At 36.2% G+C, this 18,989-nt stretch overlaps 1 protein-coding gene across 1 annotated transcript in view; it reads left to right on the plus strand.

Annotated features, from left to right (window-relative positions):
• The window catches only part of LOC126194690 (xanthine dehydrogenase), a 262,170-nt gene that overhangs the window by 186,842 nt on the left and 56,339 nt on the right, over positions 1 to 18,989 (plus strand). The window contains exons 12-17 of the mRNA XM_049932909.1: positions 7,898 to 8,011; positions 8,166 to 8,304; positions 8,386 to 8,461; positions 11,833 to 12,053; positions 15,731 to 15,853; positions 16,868 to 17,092. Coding sequence (XP_049788866.1) covers positions 7,898 to 8,011; positions 8,166 to 8,304; positions 8,386 to 8,461; positions 11,833 to 12,053; positions 15,731 to 15,853; positions 16,868 to 17,092 — 898 coding nt within the window. The remainder of the gene's footprint in view (positions 1 to 7,897; positions 8,012 to 8,165; positions 8,305 to 8,385; positions 8,462 to 11,832; positions 12,054 to 15,730; positions 15,854 to 16,867; positions 17,093 to 18,989) is intronic.

The raw sequence follows: 18,989 nt of genomic DNA on the forward strand, positions 1-18,989 counted from the left end.
TGCTAAACAACTCAGGGGAGCTGTGAGCGTGCTATACCACATGGGCTATTTGGATCCTCACTCACATTACTAGTTTTTCTCGACTCCAAAGATGAGAACTTCACCTCCAAAATATCCTCACATCCTGCCATCATCCTGGACCGAGCCTTCATATACAAAATCCTATTTTTTTCCTTTCCTGGTAGTATTTCTTTATTTACTCAATTCCTTTTTACAAAAACATGACTTCAGATTGTGGAAAATAATCATATCTTGGAGAAGGATATGTACTCACTTGAAATTTATTGAGCAAAAGGAACCTCTGAATATCCATCTGAAATAACCACAAAATCAAACAATGGAAACTCCAGGGTGGGAAATCAACAATGTAAGGAAAAAATGCTTTCAGCCACAGCCTTTGTCAGAAAAGTAAATTGAAACACACACATATATTCATTCACATAAGCAAGCCCACCTCAATACAAACCAGCTTGTGATAAAACAAATTTTGGATTGACAAATATCCTTTTAATGGTATTGATTTAAATGCAGGAACTCACTGAAGGGTGTTCAAAGGCAACAGCCCCACATTTATGTCAATATTAAATTATATTTTGTTAATTAATAAGCTTTACAGGCAAAGTTACAACTGTGGCACATTAGTTTGACATGCATTACCTATTTAATCTATATTGTTGTTATTATGGTCTTTAATGTAACTCTGCTATGCAAGCCTCTTCATCTTTGAATAACACCTGCAACCAACATCCATTTGAACCTTCTTATTGTATTCATCCCTTGGTCTCCCTCAAGAATTTTTTGGTGCTCTGTCAGATTCTTCTCATGGAATCATATCTCCCATCTCATCTTCATCTACATTCTCTTCTCTTTCTACAATACTGTCCTCAAGTTCACTTCCCCTGAAAAGCTTTCTAGGCCTATTATGGTCTTTCCATCTGTACTATTGATGAACATAAAGGTGATAGTCTTGCCATCTGTACTATTGATGAACATAAAGGTGATTCTCTTTTCTCAATGTTCTCTTAAATTTTCCTACAGGCAGCATCTATCTTTCCCCTATTTATGTATGTTGCATTTGTCCTATAGCCATTGCAATTTAGCCCTTTTGTACTTTCTGTCAATCTACTTTTTTACATGCCTTTATTCCCTTTGATCTGCTTCACTTTATATTTTCTCATTTCATCAATTAAATTTAATATCTCCTATGTCATCCAAGGATTGCCACTAGGCTTTGTCTTTTTAACTATGTGATACTCTGCTACCCACACTATTTCTCCCAAAGCCACCCATTCATCTTCTATTGTATTCTCTCTCCCCACCCCTCTGACTAATACTCCCTCTGAAACTCTCAGTAATCTATGGTTCTTTCAATGTAACCACATTTCATCTCCATTATTTCCTAATCCTCATCCCATCTCCTTCATTTCCCACATTTTTGCAATTTCTTCAGTTTTAATCTGCAGCTCATAACCAATAAATTATGGTCAGAATCCACATCTGCTGCTGGAAATGTAATATGGTTTAAAATCTAATTCTGAAACCTCTTTCTTATCATTATATAATCAATCTGCAACTATCTGATGTCTGCCTCTTCCATGTATGCCTCCTTCTTACATGATTTTTCAACAATATGTTGGTGTTGATTAAATTATGCTCTGTGCAGAATTGAACCACTCCATGTTCTCCAACTACTTTTCCTTCTCTTCCATTTTCTACTATCAAATTCAGGCCTCCATCACAATTAAATTTTTGTCTCTCTTAATTACCTGAATAATTTTATATAACTCATTGTTCATTCTTTCAATATATTCATCGTCTAAGGAGGTAGTTGGCAACTCGTACTCCTGTGGTGGATGTTGGCTTCGGTCTATTTTGGTTATGATAATATGTCCACTGCACTGTTCATAGTAGCTTACCTGCATTCCTGTTTTCTTTCATTATATACCTACTCCGGCATTACCCTTATTTCATTTAGTATTTGTAATCCTGTACTCACCTGAGCTGAAGTCCTGTCCTTCCTGCCATCACACTTCAAAAATTCCCACTAAATCTATCCACATCCTTCATAAATTCTCTAATGTACCTACCAGATTAAGAATCTAATGTATCATGTTCAAATTTGTAGAATTGCGGTCTTGTTTTTCTTGATGATGGTACTGTCCTGAATAGCCTCCATCCAGAGATCCGAATGGGGACTATTTTACTTCTGGAGTGTTTTGTGCAAGAGGATGCCACAATTATTTAACCATACAGTAGCACTGTATGTCCTCCTGAAACACGACGACTCTAGTTGGCCCTTGCTTTCAGCTATTTGCTGTACCAGCAGAGTAAGGCCCTGTTGGCTACTGTAACAAGACTGTACCATTCAATCATCCAGACTATTGCTCCTGCTGTTTCTAAAAAAAGCTGCTGCCCCTCCATAAGTTTGTCTTGTCTCTCCACAAATAACCCTGTTGTTGTTGCATCTGCAGTATGACTACCTTTATCACTGAGGCATGCATGGAAGCTGCCTCCTTGGCAAGGTCCTCTTTTCATGAGGGGGATTTATTTATACACATGATAAATATCAAACTTGACCAGCTCAGTTGGTGGAGCACTTGCTCTCAGAAGACAAAGGTCCCAGATTTGAACCTGGTCTAGCATACAATTTTGATCTACCAGCAGGTTTCACAACAGCCCACTCTCAGCTTCATTCTGGAAATATATACCTGTTGTTGATTTTAGTTTCTTAAATTTCAAATATTGTTTAAGGATTCAAATAAGATCTTTATTGTGGACACTATTCTGCCTAGCTGCCAGCTGCTTCATTCCAGAAAGGGAGACATACTATCTCAACAAAAGGTCTTCTCAAAAGGTATGCTCCTTATATATATATATATATATATATAAAGAAAGATATATTAGATATATTTTTCCACGTGGAATGTTTCCCTCTGTTATATATATATATATATATATATATATATATATATATATATATATATATATATATATATATATAAAACCTGAATTGTCCTAAAATCCAATTTCAGTTAAGTGGTGAAAGCTATCCAATCCACAGCAGCTCAGTTATACATTTATACTGCATAACTGTGATGACAACAGATAGCTCCAAGTGATGTCAATGTTGTCCCAATAGGTTTAAGAGCTGCATTGAGAACTTGACAGTTGAGATGCCATATCTCAACTTCCCATCCATAATCATGTCCTTGCACCTGTGTTGCGCAGTGTATTTGATAAGTGTTGTTCCACCATTTTATGGGAGTTGTTGGTGGTACTGAGTAGAGATGTATGATTATATGTTTATCTTATAGTACCAAAAAAAAAAAAAAAAAAAAAAAAAAAAAAAAAAAAAAAAAAAAAAAAAACACAGTGATCACCAATCTGTTCTGCTTGAGAACCACATTGTGGGGTGACACCTGAGGCCACATAGGAAGGAGGCAGGGTGTGGGGGTTGGATTCTGTGTTTTATAAGGTAACATGCCAGATACTTTTAATTGAAAAAGAAAATAATATATTGGAACTATATACATTTTTCTGTAGGCTTCAATGGTGACCAATTTTCTGTATCTAAGTGGGTAGTGTGGCCAGTGCCATCACAACAGGTTTCCATGATTATTCTGATTTATGGACATATTGTCTAAGCACCTTGATGCCCTAGTATCTGAAATTATGCGAAGTGGCTGCAGCTGGCCGTTTTCAGTTGAGCCTTTGTATTAGCCAACATAGAACAGAGATGGTTGGAACTAAATAACATAATTAACTCAAAATTTTCACAGAGGGATAGAATGGCAAATGATGGCTTTGCATGTAAAAGGATCTAGAAGTCAATTTTATCTGTTGTGTTTTGCCTGTTTTTTGGAACTAACTCACTCTTATTGGGATGAACACCTTGGCCACTTTTCCCAACCTGACATGAAGTCTACATCAGTGGTACATAGAAGAGATTATCAAATTGAAATAAATAATGAGGAATTACACTTGTAGGCCAAAAGATGTTTAAACATTGATGTTGTAAAAAGTTATTATTCTACATGTGAGGTAACAAGAATAATACAAGGGGACACAGAAAAACAGAAACATTTCCACAATCCAATAAAACTAGAAATGATGAAGGAAAGAAATTGCATTCATAGTAATTGAAACCTTACAACTTTGTCATTTACAAAACAGTGATGGCATTTATCATTTTTTGAAAATGTTTGTGAAATCTGCTGTTGAGATTCCTCATTGACCGCTGCAACATCTCAGCTGAAATACTATGAATTGCATCCCAAATTCTCTATTTTAACTAATCCAGAGTTCTTGGTTGAGTCATGAAGACTTTGCTCTTGAGGTAGCCCCACAAGAAAAAATCACAAACGGATAAATCTGTCAATCTTGGGGGCCAGGGAATGATACCGAATCATGAGATCACTCAGTTGCCAAACAATTCTCGCACTTACGCCATTGATTGCAATGCAGTGTGTGATGTTGCTCCATCCTGTTGAAACCAGACTTCTTGAACATTTTGAAAGTTGTTCAATGCAGGTGTAACACAAGTTCATAACATCTCCACATAACAATTGACATTGACAGTTATTGTGTTTCCCTGTTCCTTTGTGAAAAAATACAGTCCAATAATCCCATGTGATAAAACACCACACCATACTGTCACTTTACTAGTATGTAAAGGGAGCTCATGGATGTCATTAGGATTTGTGTTTACTCAGTAATGGTAGTTCTGTTTGTACAGATTACCTGTGAGATGAAAATGTGCCTCACCTGACACCCACAATTTGTTTAGAAATTCATCATCATTGTTTATTTTTGTTGTCATTTGTTGACAGAATCCTAATCATAACCAGTAATCATTGTCCTTCAATTGTTGCACCATCTGTGGTTTGTATGGACGAAATTTTAAATCAAGATGAAGAATTCTGCGAACACTCTCACATGACATTCCAACCATTGGTGCTCCATAAGACAGACTCACGTACAACATCAATGTTCGCTGGATAATGCACACTTCTTGGTCATTCTGTTGGTTTCTTCTTGAGGGCAGATCCAGTCTCTTCAAAGTTATTAATCCAACATTTTATCACATGCTTTGATCGAATGGCATCATAATGTCCTAAATTATAAAAACATTGAAACTCCCTCTGTGCCGCTTCCAAACTATCATTGTTTTTATAAAACATTTTTATGGCTAACGCATGCTGTTGTCTGTTCCACTAATCCATGATTACTGAAATGGCGGGCTCTTTACTCACTAACTGTCACAAACCCGCAGTGTTGCCACCTGCCCATGGCTGCCACTACTCATTTCAAACATTCCCGTTATTCTGTGTCACTCTGTATAAATGACTAACCTTATGTCTTTACTAAAATGTAACAGAACAAGCTTCCTCTGTGAATCTCCCTGACAATAATGGCTAAATATGTTAGAACTAATTTGACCACTTCTTGGAAGGCACAATGCTGTTCAGGTCAGAAAATATGCAATGGCCACTTTTTCAGTCCTGGTCATTTTGCCGCCTTCCTTCACTGACCTTACAATTAATTGGTAACAAACATAAATTAATATCTTATTTTAACTAATAACAGTAGCTGCAATATGAGACATAATTAATTGGTAACAAACATAAATTAATATCTTATTTTAACTAATAACAGTAGCTGCAATATGAGACATAATTGCAAATATTTACTAAATGTTTTTAATATAATTTTCTTTTAAGTGTTGCATTGTATTACAACAGCCTTAATTTGATTTCGTATTACTTACTACAAACATGAACAACATTTGAAGACGACCATCTCTACAATGCACATTCATGAATCCATGTTACTTCTGTTTGACATTTATACCATAGCAATTAATCAGCACTAGTTGCGCATGCTCATGAGATTCAATCAATCCTGCAGTGGCCCCATTATGTACAACTCTGCCCATGAGTTAAGCAACGAAATTTGCTTAGCTCATGGTCGAATTCCCCAACATCAATTAAAATTAAGCATATCTCAAAATATCATTGTTTTTATAAGTATTTTTTCTCATTCATGAGTGAGAAAAATACACTTTTTAGAAGCTATAAACTTTAGTGGACTTTTAGGATTCTGCTATTAGTTGCTAGATGTATATTGTTATGAAAGATGCCTGAGAACTGCAGATTGCATGAAAACTAGATTTGGACTGTGTGTGGCTCATGGCCCACAGGTTGATGACCACTGATGTAGAATGTACAAACATGTGTGCTGGGAAGCATATTTGCATTTTTTGTAGCCATAAGTATTTAGATGATACTGTTATCACTCCCATGTGAATTCTTACCGCCAAGGTATTAGTGTCAAACTTCTCTTTTCTATAGGTTGTTACACTAAATTCTTATAGAGTCCCAATTATCACATGGCAATTCTAGTTGTAAATTTTTGTCTTTGGTCATGTTTGTTGTTTTTGTTCTGTAATGTTCATTGTGTTACTGAGGCAGTGATCATCTCTTGGGAAACATTATACAGTTTGAAGGATTAGGAAAATGGAATGATAAATATAATTACTCACCATACACTATCAACAGCAACTGAATTAATGATAGATGCTTTATTGGAGGAAGAATGCACCTGTCACAATGGTGTCTCATATGAGTGGGACAGTGTCAGTACTTGTAACAGCAATCAATGTGGCCGTAAAGCACAGAATGGACAGGGCAAAAAATTTTAATGCGTTCAGCTCATGAGTGACTGACAATTTTGCATGTGCAGGTTCTTGACTTTGTATGTGACACTATTTTAAGGGTGCGCCTTTGTACCTAGATTCAAAGAAACTCACTGCCTCCAGTGTCAGCTACCTAAGGGCAACAATGTGTTCATGACAAGGTACTATTGCCTATAGCAGATTGTAACAGCAGATAAATGGAGCACTAACCAGTTGAATGCTGGACATATGGTGAGCATACATACTCTTCTAAACACCTCCTTGCTATGGGATACAAAAGCTACAACTCCATCTCCATACTTCTGCTCACTATTGCAGGGCACAGAGATAAGCACAGCCAGTGGATGCTCAAAGCAGAAAGGTTGCTTGGACTGATGAATTGTGGTGTTTTTTTTTTGTACACATTGATGGTGGAGTACACATATATAAACAACTATGTGAGGTAGTGTCCCACCTGCTGACAGTTTACCATTAAGGCAGGTGGTGGAGATATTCTTTTGTGGGGGATATTAATGTGGAATCAAGTGAGGACCCAGACATATCTGACATTGTCTCTCACCAGCAAACAATACAGGTACTTATTGTTTGCTCATGTGCACTCAATGGTTTGCTTACACTCGCATATTTATTGGATAAAGCCCCAAATCACGTCAAAATGGACATTTAGGTACTTCGGTGGCTCTCAGACCCACATGACCTTAATTGTATTGTGCATTCCCGGGATAATTTAGGATGAGGCGTGTGCCTCAGACCCAACTCTGACCACTCTTAATGAATTGTGAGTTCCTGTTGATTGGTCATGGCTCAGGATAGATCCTCAGTACATTCATCTCTTTTGGAATCAATGCCACAACACATCACTGCCATCAACAGGCTGAAAGGAAATTTTACTTAGTACTAGGTAGCTATCTGTAATTCAGTTGCTCATGAATGCAGAGGAAGTCAGATATATTTGGGAGTTCATGTACTCAATGATGAACGTTGTAACTCAGCTCTTGAATTTGCATTTATCTTCAGAATACACAGGTTACATGCATATGCAGAGAGTACTATCTTCTTCCAGATCTACAGGTCAACCAATGATGTGCATTTATGTTTGTCTTTACTCATTACATACTTTGTATTATAGTTAGGATTTGCATGCCATATTGACCTTGTATAGGGATCTAACAAATAATTAAGGTATGTTTATTTTCTTTTCAGAGAATGGAATGATGAAATGTTGGAAGATGCTTATGAAATGCTAATAAATGATCTTCCTTTGTCACCAAACGCTCCTGGAGGAATGATTCAGTATCGTAGATCCTTAACATTAAGGTAAGGAAGAAATGTTCTTGAAATTATTTGAAAAACAGTGACACTGTAACAAGAATGGAATGAAATAATAATTAGCTTTTGCTGAGGATTTGTCTTACTACAATACCTTCATCATGTTTTGTGACAAATTTATCCCACTGCTTTCTTATTTTAGCCTGTTCTTCAAAGCATATCTGGCAATTCGCAATGAACTTGCTAAAAAAAATTGCACGCAACCTGTTCCAGAAAATTATAAAAGTGGAATTATGGGACTTGAAATGGAAATCCCAAGAAGTTCACAATATTTTCAAGTGGTAAGTTCAAGCAGATATAGATATTTTGCCAAATTAAAAACTATTCTAAAAAAAGTAATCGCTTGGATTCAACATTTTCAGGTACCACCGGATCAGAGTGCATCAGATGCTGTTGGAAGGCCCCTTCCACATAAATCTGCATTTAAACAGGCTACTGGTGAGATAATTATTTGAAGATAAATTTCAATTGTCAAGAGATATAAATTTCTGCATGAAAACTTATTGAGGGGCAAAGCTGATCATTTTTCACTCTGTACAGATTTGCACAGAACAGAGAGGTGATATTCACCTTATTTTACCTATTTAGGGCAGATGACGTGATCTATATATCATCTCTTTTTATTGCTCCAATTTTTCAATTCAAATGGAACAAAAATGTGCCTCAACAATTGTTACTATGTAGTTTATTTGCAGGAAGATGGCTATACAGAAGATAATAAAATGCATTAGTAGCTCCTAGTAATCTGTTAATAAATAACATAGAAAATTAAGAAAATAACAATCATCTGCCATTCAACATATGCTGCATGATATTTTCATGCATTACATATTTAGCTGCATCTATTCATGATGCTCTTGCATGTTTTCAAAAGTGATCTACCCATTTTCCATTACATCATGATCTGTATCTTTTACTATCTTTTGGAATCCAGAGAGTATTTCCTTGATCTGTCTATCCATATACAGTTAACTATATTATGTCCAATCCATACCCATTTCACTTTTATTATGGTCGTAAAATTGTTTAGTAAGCCTGGTCTGTTCCTTGACTTCTTGTTTGTTTTTGTCTTTCTTCTAATAATTCCCTACATGTATTGTCCATTGTTTGCTGTTCAACCATCAGTTTTTAAATGGTTCTCCTGCCCCCACCCCTCAAATTAAAAGCAAATAGCCCATTGCCATTAACAAAGCTGTTAATATACACTAACTGTAAACTCTCTTTTTGACGGACTTAGAAGGTTAGTTTTGAAACACCTACGCAGTTTGTTAAAAGCAGTCAAGCCCATTTCTTCCCTTCTGTTATCCTCGACTGCCCTAAATACTAAAGTCAACATGTGATTCTATGTCTTTACTGTTAATTTGTAGTACAGTATTTTCTTTTCAACATGTTTGTTACACACTATTTTAATTTTATTACAACTGGTTTTGTGACCAACTTCCTAACTTACTATATTAAGCTCTTCCATTTGTTGGAGTTTGCCTGCTGTAAAGAGAAACAATCCAGTACCAACAGCAAATTGACATTTTTTCCCAGATATGTTCCATTACTACACATCCTCCATAGTTTTGCCCATTTAAGGGTCTAAAAACGTCCTCTATGACTGTTAAGAACAGTTTTGGTGATATGAAAACTCTTTTTCAATTTTGCATTTTGTCAGTATCCTGATGAAGTATAATGGGAACTGAAACAGTGACATGTAAATTCTCCAACATATTAACATTTATTGAACCAACACCTTGTTCCTTAAAGACTGCTAGTATAGACTTGGTTGAAACTGAGTCAGAACCCTTATAAAAGTGGCATTCCATAAATTTCTTCAAGAGTTGCAAATTATTTGGGGTGCTGCATCAATTTCTAAAGCCAGCATATTCATTTGCCTGGTTAAAGATGATAGATAATTTTAATGAATAACTTGTGCTTTACGCAGAGGAGTCTGTATTTTGCATTTCTTCTCTGTCCCATTTTTTGTGAAGTACAATAATTACAGCATTGATCTAGTTTTATGGAATAGCCTTTGTTTGCAGACATTCAGAATATAATTTTACATGTTCCTTTTGTGTAACATTTTCGGCAGCTTTAATAATTTCTTTATAGACCTAATCTACAATTACTTCTGGACTGTCATTATTTTCTGCATAGCTATTTGTGTTCCTCAGTCATCTCTTGAACAAATAAGATCTCAAAAATTTTGTACATATTATGCAGGCACATTACAATCAGTTTTTGTAAGCAAGTGTTGCACATGGTTAGTTTCTTATTTCAATGCCATCCATAACCTTTGTGGCAGAATGCTAAAGGAGACACTCACAGTGAGAACATATCCACATTATGATTGTTGCAACTGAAATCTACAGATAACTATGTAGCACTATAAAGATGGTAACTCATAACCCACAAATATGAGATTAAACATATTCGCTATGTAAAACTGATTGTGAGAGAAAATGTTCTCAAAGTGAAAATTAGAAAAGAATTACATAACTACTGGTGTAGATTAGCTAGATGTACAATGGAAACAGGATAGATGATGCCCACCTGAAGAGGTTAACTTCTGCATCACTAGTTTTAACTTTGAGAAGGCTTTCTCTCAAAATTGTTTTTATATTGTGAATATTTTTAATCTTATACTTGTGTTTTAAAAGTCACCAATGTACACAATTAACTGCAACCTTCAGTACCAACAAGCAGGCTGCGGATATGGTTGCATTGTGAACACCTCTCTTCGCTGGTTCAGTTGACAATTTACTATGTAACAGATTAAAGTGCATATAAATGTAAGTTTGATTTGTAATACAGTTTCATAGTATTTGAATATCCACTTTTTCTTTCTTTTCAGACAGAGACCTAATGATGACTTACTAGGAGGTACAACCAGATATGATACTATTTCTGTGAACCAAGGCTAATAAATATAATAAGAGAATTTCATTACACAGTTGTCACTGTGTTCCCTTTAAGCAATACACTGAGTCTGTCTCAATACATTTCTTTACAAGCAGCATGTCTTTTGTATTCTGCCCCTGGTGTGTTCCTAGGAATCAGCTTACACAAGACTTATTTCACTTTCCCCAATGTTTTTCAGCTTCCCATCACCCCTTCTGTTCTCTTTCTTCATATCTCTACAACAAGGATATTTAAAACCATAAACTGTGTCCCCATATTTGAGTTGTTACTAGTCTGAATTTGACATAGAATTTCTTCAAATTCCTTTAGTGAAGGTTGTGCTTTTGTTTGAACTGTTATTCTTAATAGATGGTGCTAAAGTGTGAAACATCTAAATGGATGCTTAAAAATCATTTTGTCAGGAGAAAATGGATTACAGTAAAGAAAAAGAGGTTGATAAGATGTACATGCACGAAGGAAGGAAGTGCTACTTCAAACTGATTGAGAAGGCACACTATATGGGAAAGGAATCAGACACATTGTGTGTCTCTTGATGTCCATATGTTTTACCCTTTGTCTCCATTGTTGTTCCCCTTCTGAATAATAAATTTTCAAATATTCTTGATGTTAGTTTAGGTGTTTTTCTGAATTTTTGTGTCTGTCATTCAGCAGATCATGTTTTCTTTTAGGTGAATGCTCCTGTTCCATTACAGTTATTACTGACTTGTTTTTTTCATACATTTTTATTAAATATTTTATGAACTACCACTAAGTGCCAGTACAATAATCCATACACCAACTTCATTAAGCAGTATTTTCTAAGTGTTATTTATTTGTAAGTTTTTGAGGTTTACATCAGTAAGGAATAAGTAACTCATTTCAAATCTTTAGATGTACTGAAGCATAATTTTAATACTTTGCAGGTGAGGCTGTATATTGTGATGATATGCCACATCTTGAAGGAGAGCTGTACTTGGCACTCGTATTAAGTACTAGACCTCATGCACGAATAGTTTCCATCGATGAAAGTAAAGCTCTTGAAATTAAAGGAGTTCATGCATTTTTCTCAGCCAAAGATCTGTCATCTCACCATAACATGTGGGGCCCTCAAGTGCATGATGAAAATATATTTGCAGCAGGAAAGGTATAGTTTCTGTTACCTATAGTTAGCTTATCTGTATTTACAAGTATAATAAAAATGGTAGTCCCACATTATTAATAGATATGAAAAATTGTTATTCCTATTGAAACAGGGGATGGGTAAGAGTTGGACAGTGTCCTTCAACCATGGCTGGAAACTGTCCATATGCCAAATAAATGATTATCCAAACACAAAATAGACGAATTTCTTTTGTTGCAACACTTCCCTTCAGTGTTCTGTCATGACTCTCCATTCCATTAACATATTTTTTGTTTCCTCCAACATATATGGTCCAGTCACAATATGGTCCAGTCACATTGATGTGATCACTGACTATATTTGGTCTCAATAAGCAATAACCACTCCCAGATGGCATACGGCAGCATTTGAAGTGGAGGGAGAAACAGTGCAGTCATTGTCATAATGGGGCAATGGAGCAATTTATGTGATATCCAAAAGAGTATGATCATTGGCTTTCAAGCCAATGGTGGAAGCATTTCCAAAATGGCTCAGTTTGTGAAACTTCACATGATGTCATGGCTAAAGTGTACCATGCATGGAAAAATGGTGCTATCCAAAATCGGCACTGAGGCCACTGTGGTGTGCTATGGGCCATAGATGACAGGTGTGAATGGACCACTCAGATGAACCAAGTGCCTACTATCAGTGTCTACTCAATGCCATTTAGCAAATGTTACTGCATGTGGGTCTCTGCAGCAGGCACCTGGTACATGCAGCCATGATGACTGCCTTCCATCGGTGATGAAGGTTTGAAGTTGCATGTCAATACCACAACTGGGTATCCACTGAGTGGCGATAGGTGGCTTTTTCAGATGAACCATGTTTTATGCTCCAGTGGACAGATGGCCATTGGAATGTGCGGCGTGAAACGTCTGGAAGCAAATGGTCCATGGTGGAGGAGGAAACATTATGGTTTGGGGAAGGCACAGTGAATCAACATAAGCATACATCTATCCTTGGGGACCATATCCACCCCAATATGCAGTTTGTTTCCTTCTGTACAATGGCATCTACCAGCAGGACAATGCAACATATCACACAGTTTGTAGTGTATATGCTTAGTTTGAAGAGCACCAGGATAAGTTTATTGTACGCCCCTGGCCGCCAAACTCCCCATATTTAAACCTAATCAAGAATCGAGCTGTTCACACAATGGATACTCAGCTGATAAATGTAGCATAGCTGGCCACAGCACTAGAGTTGGCATGTTTCCATATCACCCTTGATACTTTTCAGAACCAGACTGACTTTTGTCATGCACATCTCATGCTGCAAAAGTTGGTTATTCAGGCTCTTGACAGGTAGTCACAATAATATGACTGGACATTGTATGATTTTGTATTCATTTCTTTATTAGTTTCCTCCTGATTCATTCCTATTGCCCAACGGTTCTTTAGCTTTGCTTCTCTATATAATCATATTTCATTGTCACTTGACTTGTTGTCTCTCACATTATTAGTTCCTCTGGAATGAAAACCAGAATACTGTTGAAAGATAACATTTTCACATTTCATGGCGGAGGAGGAAACATTATGGTTATGACTCCAAATTTAAAATGAGGCACTCTTTAATTTGTCATCTTATAATCTCTACCTGCTCTCATCCTTCCCCAACTTCTGTTCTTCTAGGACAATTGTTGTGTTTAAGGAACATCTTGTTGTTGAATTGCTGCTTGTATTATCGAAATTAGTAGTTTAGCCACTGCCACCAACAATTTCATAGTTATAAAAGTTTAATTGTAGTGTGTTTACTGCTGTAGCTATTTATCATCTCTGTATCTAGGAGATAATTTATTACAGTGAAGAAATATATCACAAAAATTCAGTTCATCAAAGCTACTATAAGTTTTATATCTAAAAACAAATATGATGTAACTTACCAAACGAAAGTGTTGGTACGTTGATAGGGACACTAACAAACACAAACACACACACAAAATTCAAGCTTTCTCAACCCATGGTTGCTTCATCAGGAAAGAGGGAAGGAGAGGGAAAGACGAACAAGTTTTAGTTGACATGGAAATAATAATATATTTCTGCAATTACTAGCAGTCTTTGTAATCAGTCACTAACTCTCTATACAGCTGGAGATAAACAAACCAACTATAATTACAGATCTGTTTCATTCCCTCCAGTCTTTTCAAAAGTCTCCAGAATGAATTTTCACTCTGTAGCAGTGTGTGTACTGATTTGAAACTTCTTGGCACATTAAAACTGTGTGCTGCACTGGGGCTCAATCCACAGACCTTTGCCTTTCATGAGCAAGTACTCCACCAGTGGAACTGTCCGAGCATGATTCACAACCCACCCTCACAATTTTACTTCTGCCAGCACCACATCTCCTATCTTGTGATCTTCATATCTTGTGGGACTAGCACTTATGGGGGGAAGGATATTGTGGAAATATGGCTTAGTCAGAGCCTGTCAGATTGTATCCAGAATGAATTTTCATTCTGCAGTGAAGAGTGTGCAGATTTATAACTACCAGGCAGATTAAAAATATGTGCCCGACCAACTTGAACCTGAAGCTTTTGCCTTTCAGGCTTGAAACTTCCAGGAAGCTTCCTTTAAAAATGTTTGAGGAAATTGTCTATGACAGAATACTGACTCATTTAACTGAGGAAATTGTCTCTCACCATGGCTTTCACTTGGGACTCTCCACACACACAGTACTAGAGCTCTCGAATGAAATCTTAACAGAGCTAACAAGAAAAATTCTCCTTTTTTTTTGCATTTTGTGAACTTGCCAAAACCTTTGATTGTATCGACAACAAAGTACTTCTTGGCAAACTAAAGTGTTATGGCATTAATGGCATCCCTCTTGCATCATGGAGTCTCATCTTCATAATAGAAGTTTTCATTGATAGACTGCATCATAGGCATGAAACTAACCACAGTATAAGGGAAGATAACATGGAGTCTCACAAGAATCTGTACTGGGTCCATTTTTGTTCGCAACCTACATAAATGATCTCACAGGAGTGTGTAATAAATCCCATAGGGCTGTGTTGCACATGCTATGCAGAATAGAAATTTCATTTTGAATAATCATAATTACTCACTATCTTTTAAGTATTACTTTTAATCTAATTATTTTTTCAATTTGTTTTTTTTTAATCTATTTAAGTAATAATTATTACAGTAAAAATAACTGAAACTACATGAACGATTGAGCTAGGTGTGTGCAAACAAGAAATTTTGAATTAATGAGGCTTACACATGTTTCTTTTGCCAGAGAGAAGAGAGAGAGAGAGAGAGAGAGAGAGAGAGAGAGAGAGAGAGAGAGAGAGAATGAAATATTTGTAGCCAATATGCCAGTCATTAATGATGGTACACAGACCCACACCATCAAGTTTTTCTTTTATCCATGACCATCATCATGTAATACCTGAAATAAAGCAGTATGCATAAAACACTCAGTTACAAATACAAGAACTGGAATCTCTCATACTGGAATGTAGTTTTATTCAGTATTCACTAATTTAGTGTAGCAACAGGCATAAAAATTATGTATTAAATGCATCACTTAATTTAATAAAAAAGTAATCATTTGTATCACAGCAGTATTTGCTTAACTGTTAATTTTTTAAGTTAAAAATAGATTTAGCAGACGTTTTATCAGACTGAAAAGACGTAAAAGTACATTTCTGATTTTTTCAGGTTGTTTGTCAAGGGCAGACAATAGGGGCCATTGTTGCAGATGATCAACTGACAGCTCAGCGAGCAGCAAAACTGGTCAAGGTTGAATATGAAGATCTGAAGCCAGTCGTTGTCACTATAGATGTAAGTAAAACTAACTCATTTCTATAGCCTTATAATATTACATGCACCGTAAACCATGTAGCATTGCACAAGCATGCATACATATGTGTGATATCCACCTTCTTTCCACCGGTATCCATGCACACACCCACATACTCACAAACAAATGATAGGAAAACCTTGTTAATTCTATGAACCATATTTTTGTTTTTCATCAAGTAGTTATCATTGGAACCGGATTTATGGTTGCCTGGATGACAATCTGAGCACAGAGTTATAATGTCTACATAATGTGTAACTAATGGAGAAGTGCACTCATATTGCCAATATCAGTCACATGCATTCTGGTTGGAGTAGTAACAAAGAAAATACTGAAGACTTATAGAAGAAAGGAAAACTTAAATTTTTCCATTCATAGCTTACCTCATTTATCTTGAGAGCTCACCATTATTGGAATCAATAAGTGAACTGTGGAGGGAAGAAGTGGAGGGTGGAAGTATTATGTACAGTCCGTGTAACTTCAATGATCAATGTGTCCCATCAGGACCATTAGCACACAATGAAATTTTATTGTAGAATCTGTATAGTGTTGAATTAAACATACTAACAAACAATATGTATGCAGATATTTTAGTGAATGTTTGACAATCTTTTATACTGATGTGTATCTACAGACCACACTCCCTCAACAGTCATACAGTATAAGTGTCAACAAACACCACTGGACTCACTGTTCAGTAGATTTATCAAATGATTTATAGGAGCGTACCTACTTACTCAGACAGTTTTCTTTTGGGTGCACCATGAAAGTCTATTCAGAATGATATATTAGTATGTCAATTTCATAGAGCCTCTGTATTCAAGATTTTATTCAAAAGTTGAGGGTTTAATTACTCCATGATAACTGCGAGTGTCATAGATAGTATGGAGAAAATGATCTCTATGTGTAACCAGTACCATTTGTGAAAAAGAGCTTTTAGTTACATAATATTAATGGTAGATTTACTGATGCAGCTTTTGTTGGAAACCTTTCAGGATGCAATAAGAGAGAAATCATTTTTTCCTGGATTCCCTGTATCCATTACTGATGGAGATGTGGATGCTGCGATGGCTGCTGCAGATCATGTGGTGTCAGGAGAAGCCAGAACAGGAGCTCAAGAGCATTTTTATCTGGAAACACATGTTACTCTTGCCAGACCTAAAGGTGAAGACAGTGAAATGGAGATATTTACTAGCTGCCAGCATCCAACTGAAATTCAGGTATGTGGCATGGCCAAGTTGCACAAGGTTTGTGGCTTCTAATATCATAGTTATATATGATCTAGGAATTATAAAGACAAATTAGGAAAAATGTAAACAAAATCAATGTTTCTGTCTGGTGTCAATGTTTTTGCGTGCCATTACTAGATAAACACTTTTACAATTAAATTTCATCAATCATTCCTTTGAAAATCATACAAAATAATCACATCAAATAAGAACAAAAGGCAAACATTTGAATGAAAACAGAAGCTTCCTTACTTTCCAGAAAACTACAACATATGCGAGCATCAACATGCAAACAAGCATTTACTTTGTACCAGATACATACAAAACTTGTTGGTTACATACACACAGACACAACAGAAACCACAGGAAAATATAATGCAGTGTTACAGAGTGTGCGCTAATGTACATGTGCAGGTACTGGGACCAAACTCTATTCGCAGTGACATGCCCACACACACACAACCAAGGTTCCAACAATTTATTTTTAAAAAACTATAAAAATTTCTGCTCTTTCCTTGGAGTACAACAACACTTCGAGAAATTACTATTTTTCATGTACCATGAAACATTAACAGTAGCTTTTACTAAAATCAGTTCACTAAAATAGAGATTAATAAAAAAACTTAGTTGAACTTTACTCTAATCCATTAAGCAAGAATACCTTTATACAGAGCAGTCAAGATTACCTTTCTAACAAAACAAGTCAACTTAGCCATGTACAATTTATGATCAAGAATATTATGTTGACCAACAGTATTTAAATTAAACCTCTTAATTAAATAGTAACCCTCCACAGGAAATTTAAAAATCACAAAATTTTAAAACACCTTACATAAAGACTTAAACCATGTCAGTATCCAATTCACTATAGCTGCCTTTTGCCGCAAATAACTTCATACTTTGATTTGGCAGATGAACCAGTTGATATATGCTACTCTTGTGTATCCACCAACAGGAAATGGGGTCCACAGACAAAAATTTTTTCTTACTTCTACAAGTATCATAGCCCACTAACTACTTCCATTGCAAGAACAGAACCAGAACAGCAATGAAACAATAACATTTAAAGATCATAATTGCAGTCTAACAAGGCAGCATCCATGCTGGGAGAATCCACAGTCCAGTTGCTGTACATACACATATTAAATGCCACCAATACTTAAAATGTGTAATGTACCATGGAAATACAGAGTCACATTGAGTCCACTTATGACATGCATCTCTCTGGTGTGAGCCACATTGGTTACTCAATGCTGAACACTGATTATATGTTTGATGCATGTTGTCTAGGCTCTACTCAAAGGCAAACATGCCTAACACTTCCACTATTGTGTGTGACTGTCACATTCCTTCCACAAGGAGAACTTGCACTCCATGTCACAGTCACTTATGGAACATTGGCGATTCCTGTAAATGACTGCCTGGCCATCACAGTCGAGCATGCCCTCCATACTATCTGACTGTGTAGCTGTAATGCATTTTCTGAATGATGAATTATCGCTCTGTCCTTTCACCAACACTTTTGAACATAGGCAACTCATATGCCACTACTGACTACACAGACTCTTCTCTCCTCACCAGATACATGCCTTTTTCCATCACATGATTGATGGACCTCTCTGCTTCAGTGATGCTATTGCACAATGGCACCAACCCTTTAGATGTACTCCCATCCTCAGTTGCCAATGAATGACCTTTGATCAAAATTTAAGCATACAGGCTGGAACTTGGTGTAACCTGAGGGGTGAGCTGACCATTTTCCAGGTACAACACAAGTGCCATCACTGGTGTTATAAATTTATGAGACTCAATGTGCTTGCCAAATCTGAGCAATACCTATTTGTAACTTTATCAACATTTTTATTAGATGTTGAAATTTCCTTACAAA

The sequence above is a fragment of the Schistocerca nitens genome, chromosome 7 (assembly GCF_023898315.1).
Source record: "Schistocerca nitens isolate TAMUIC-IGC-003100 chromosome 7, iqSchNite1.1, whole genome shotgun sequence".
Lineage (NCBI taxonomy): Eukaryota > Metazoa > Arthropoda > Insecta > Orthoptera > Acrididae > Schistocerca > Schistocerca nitens.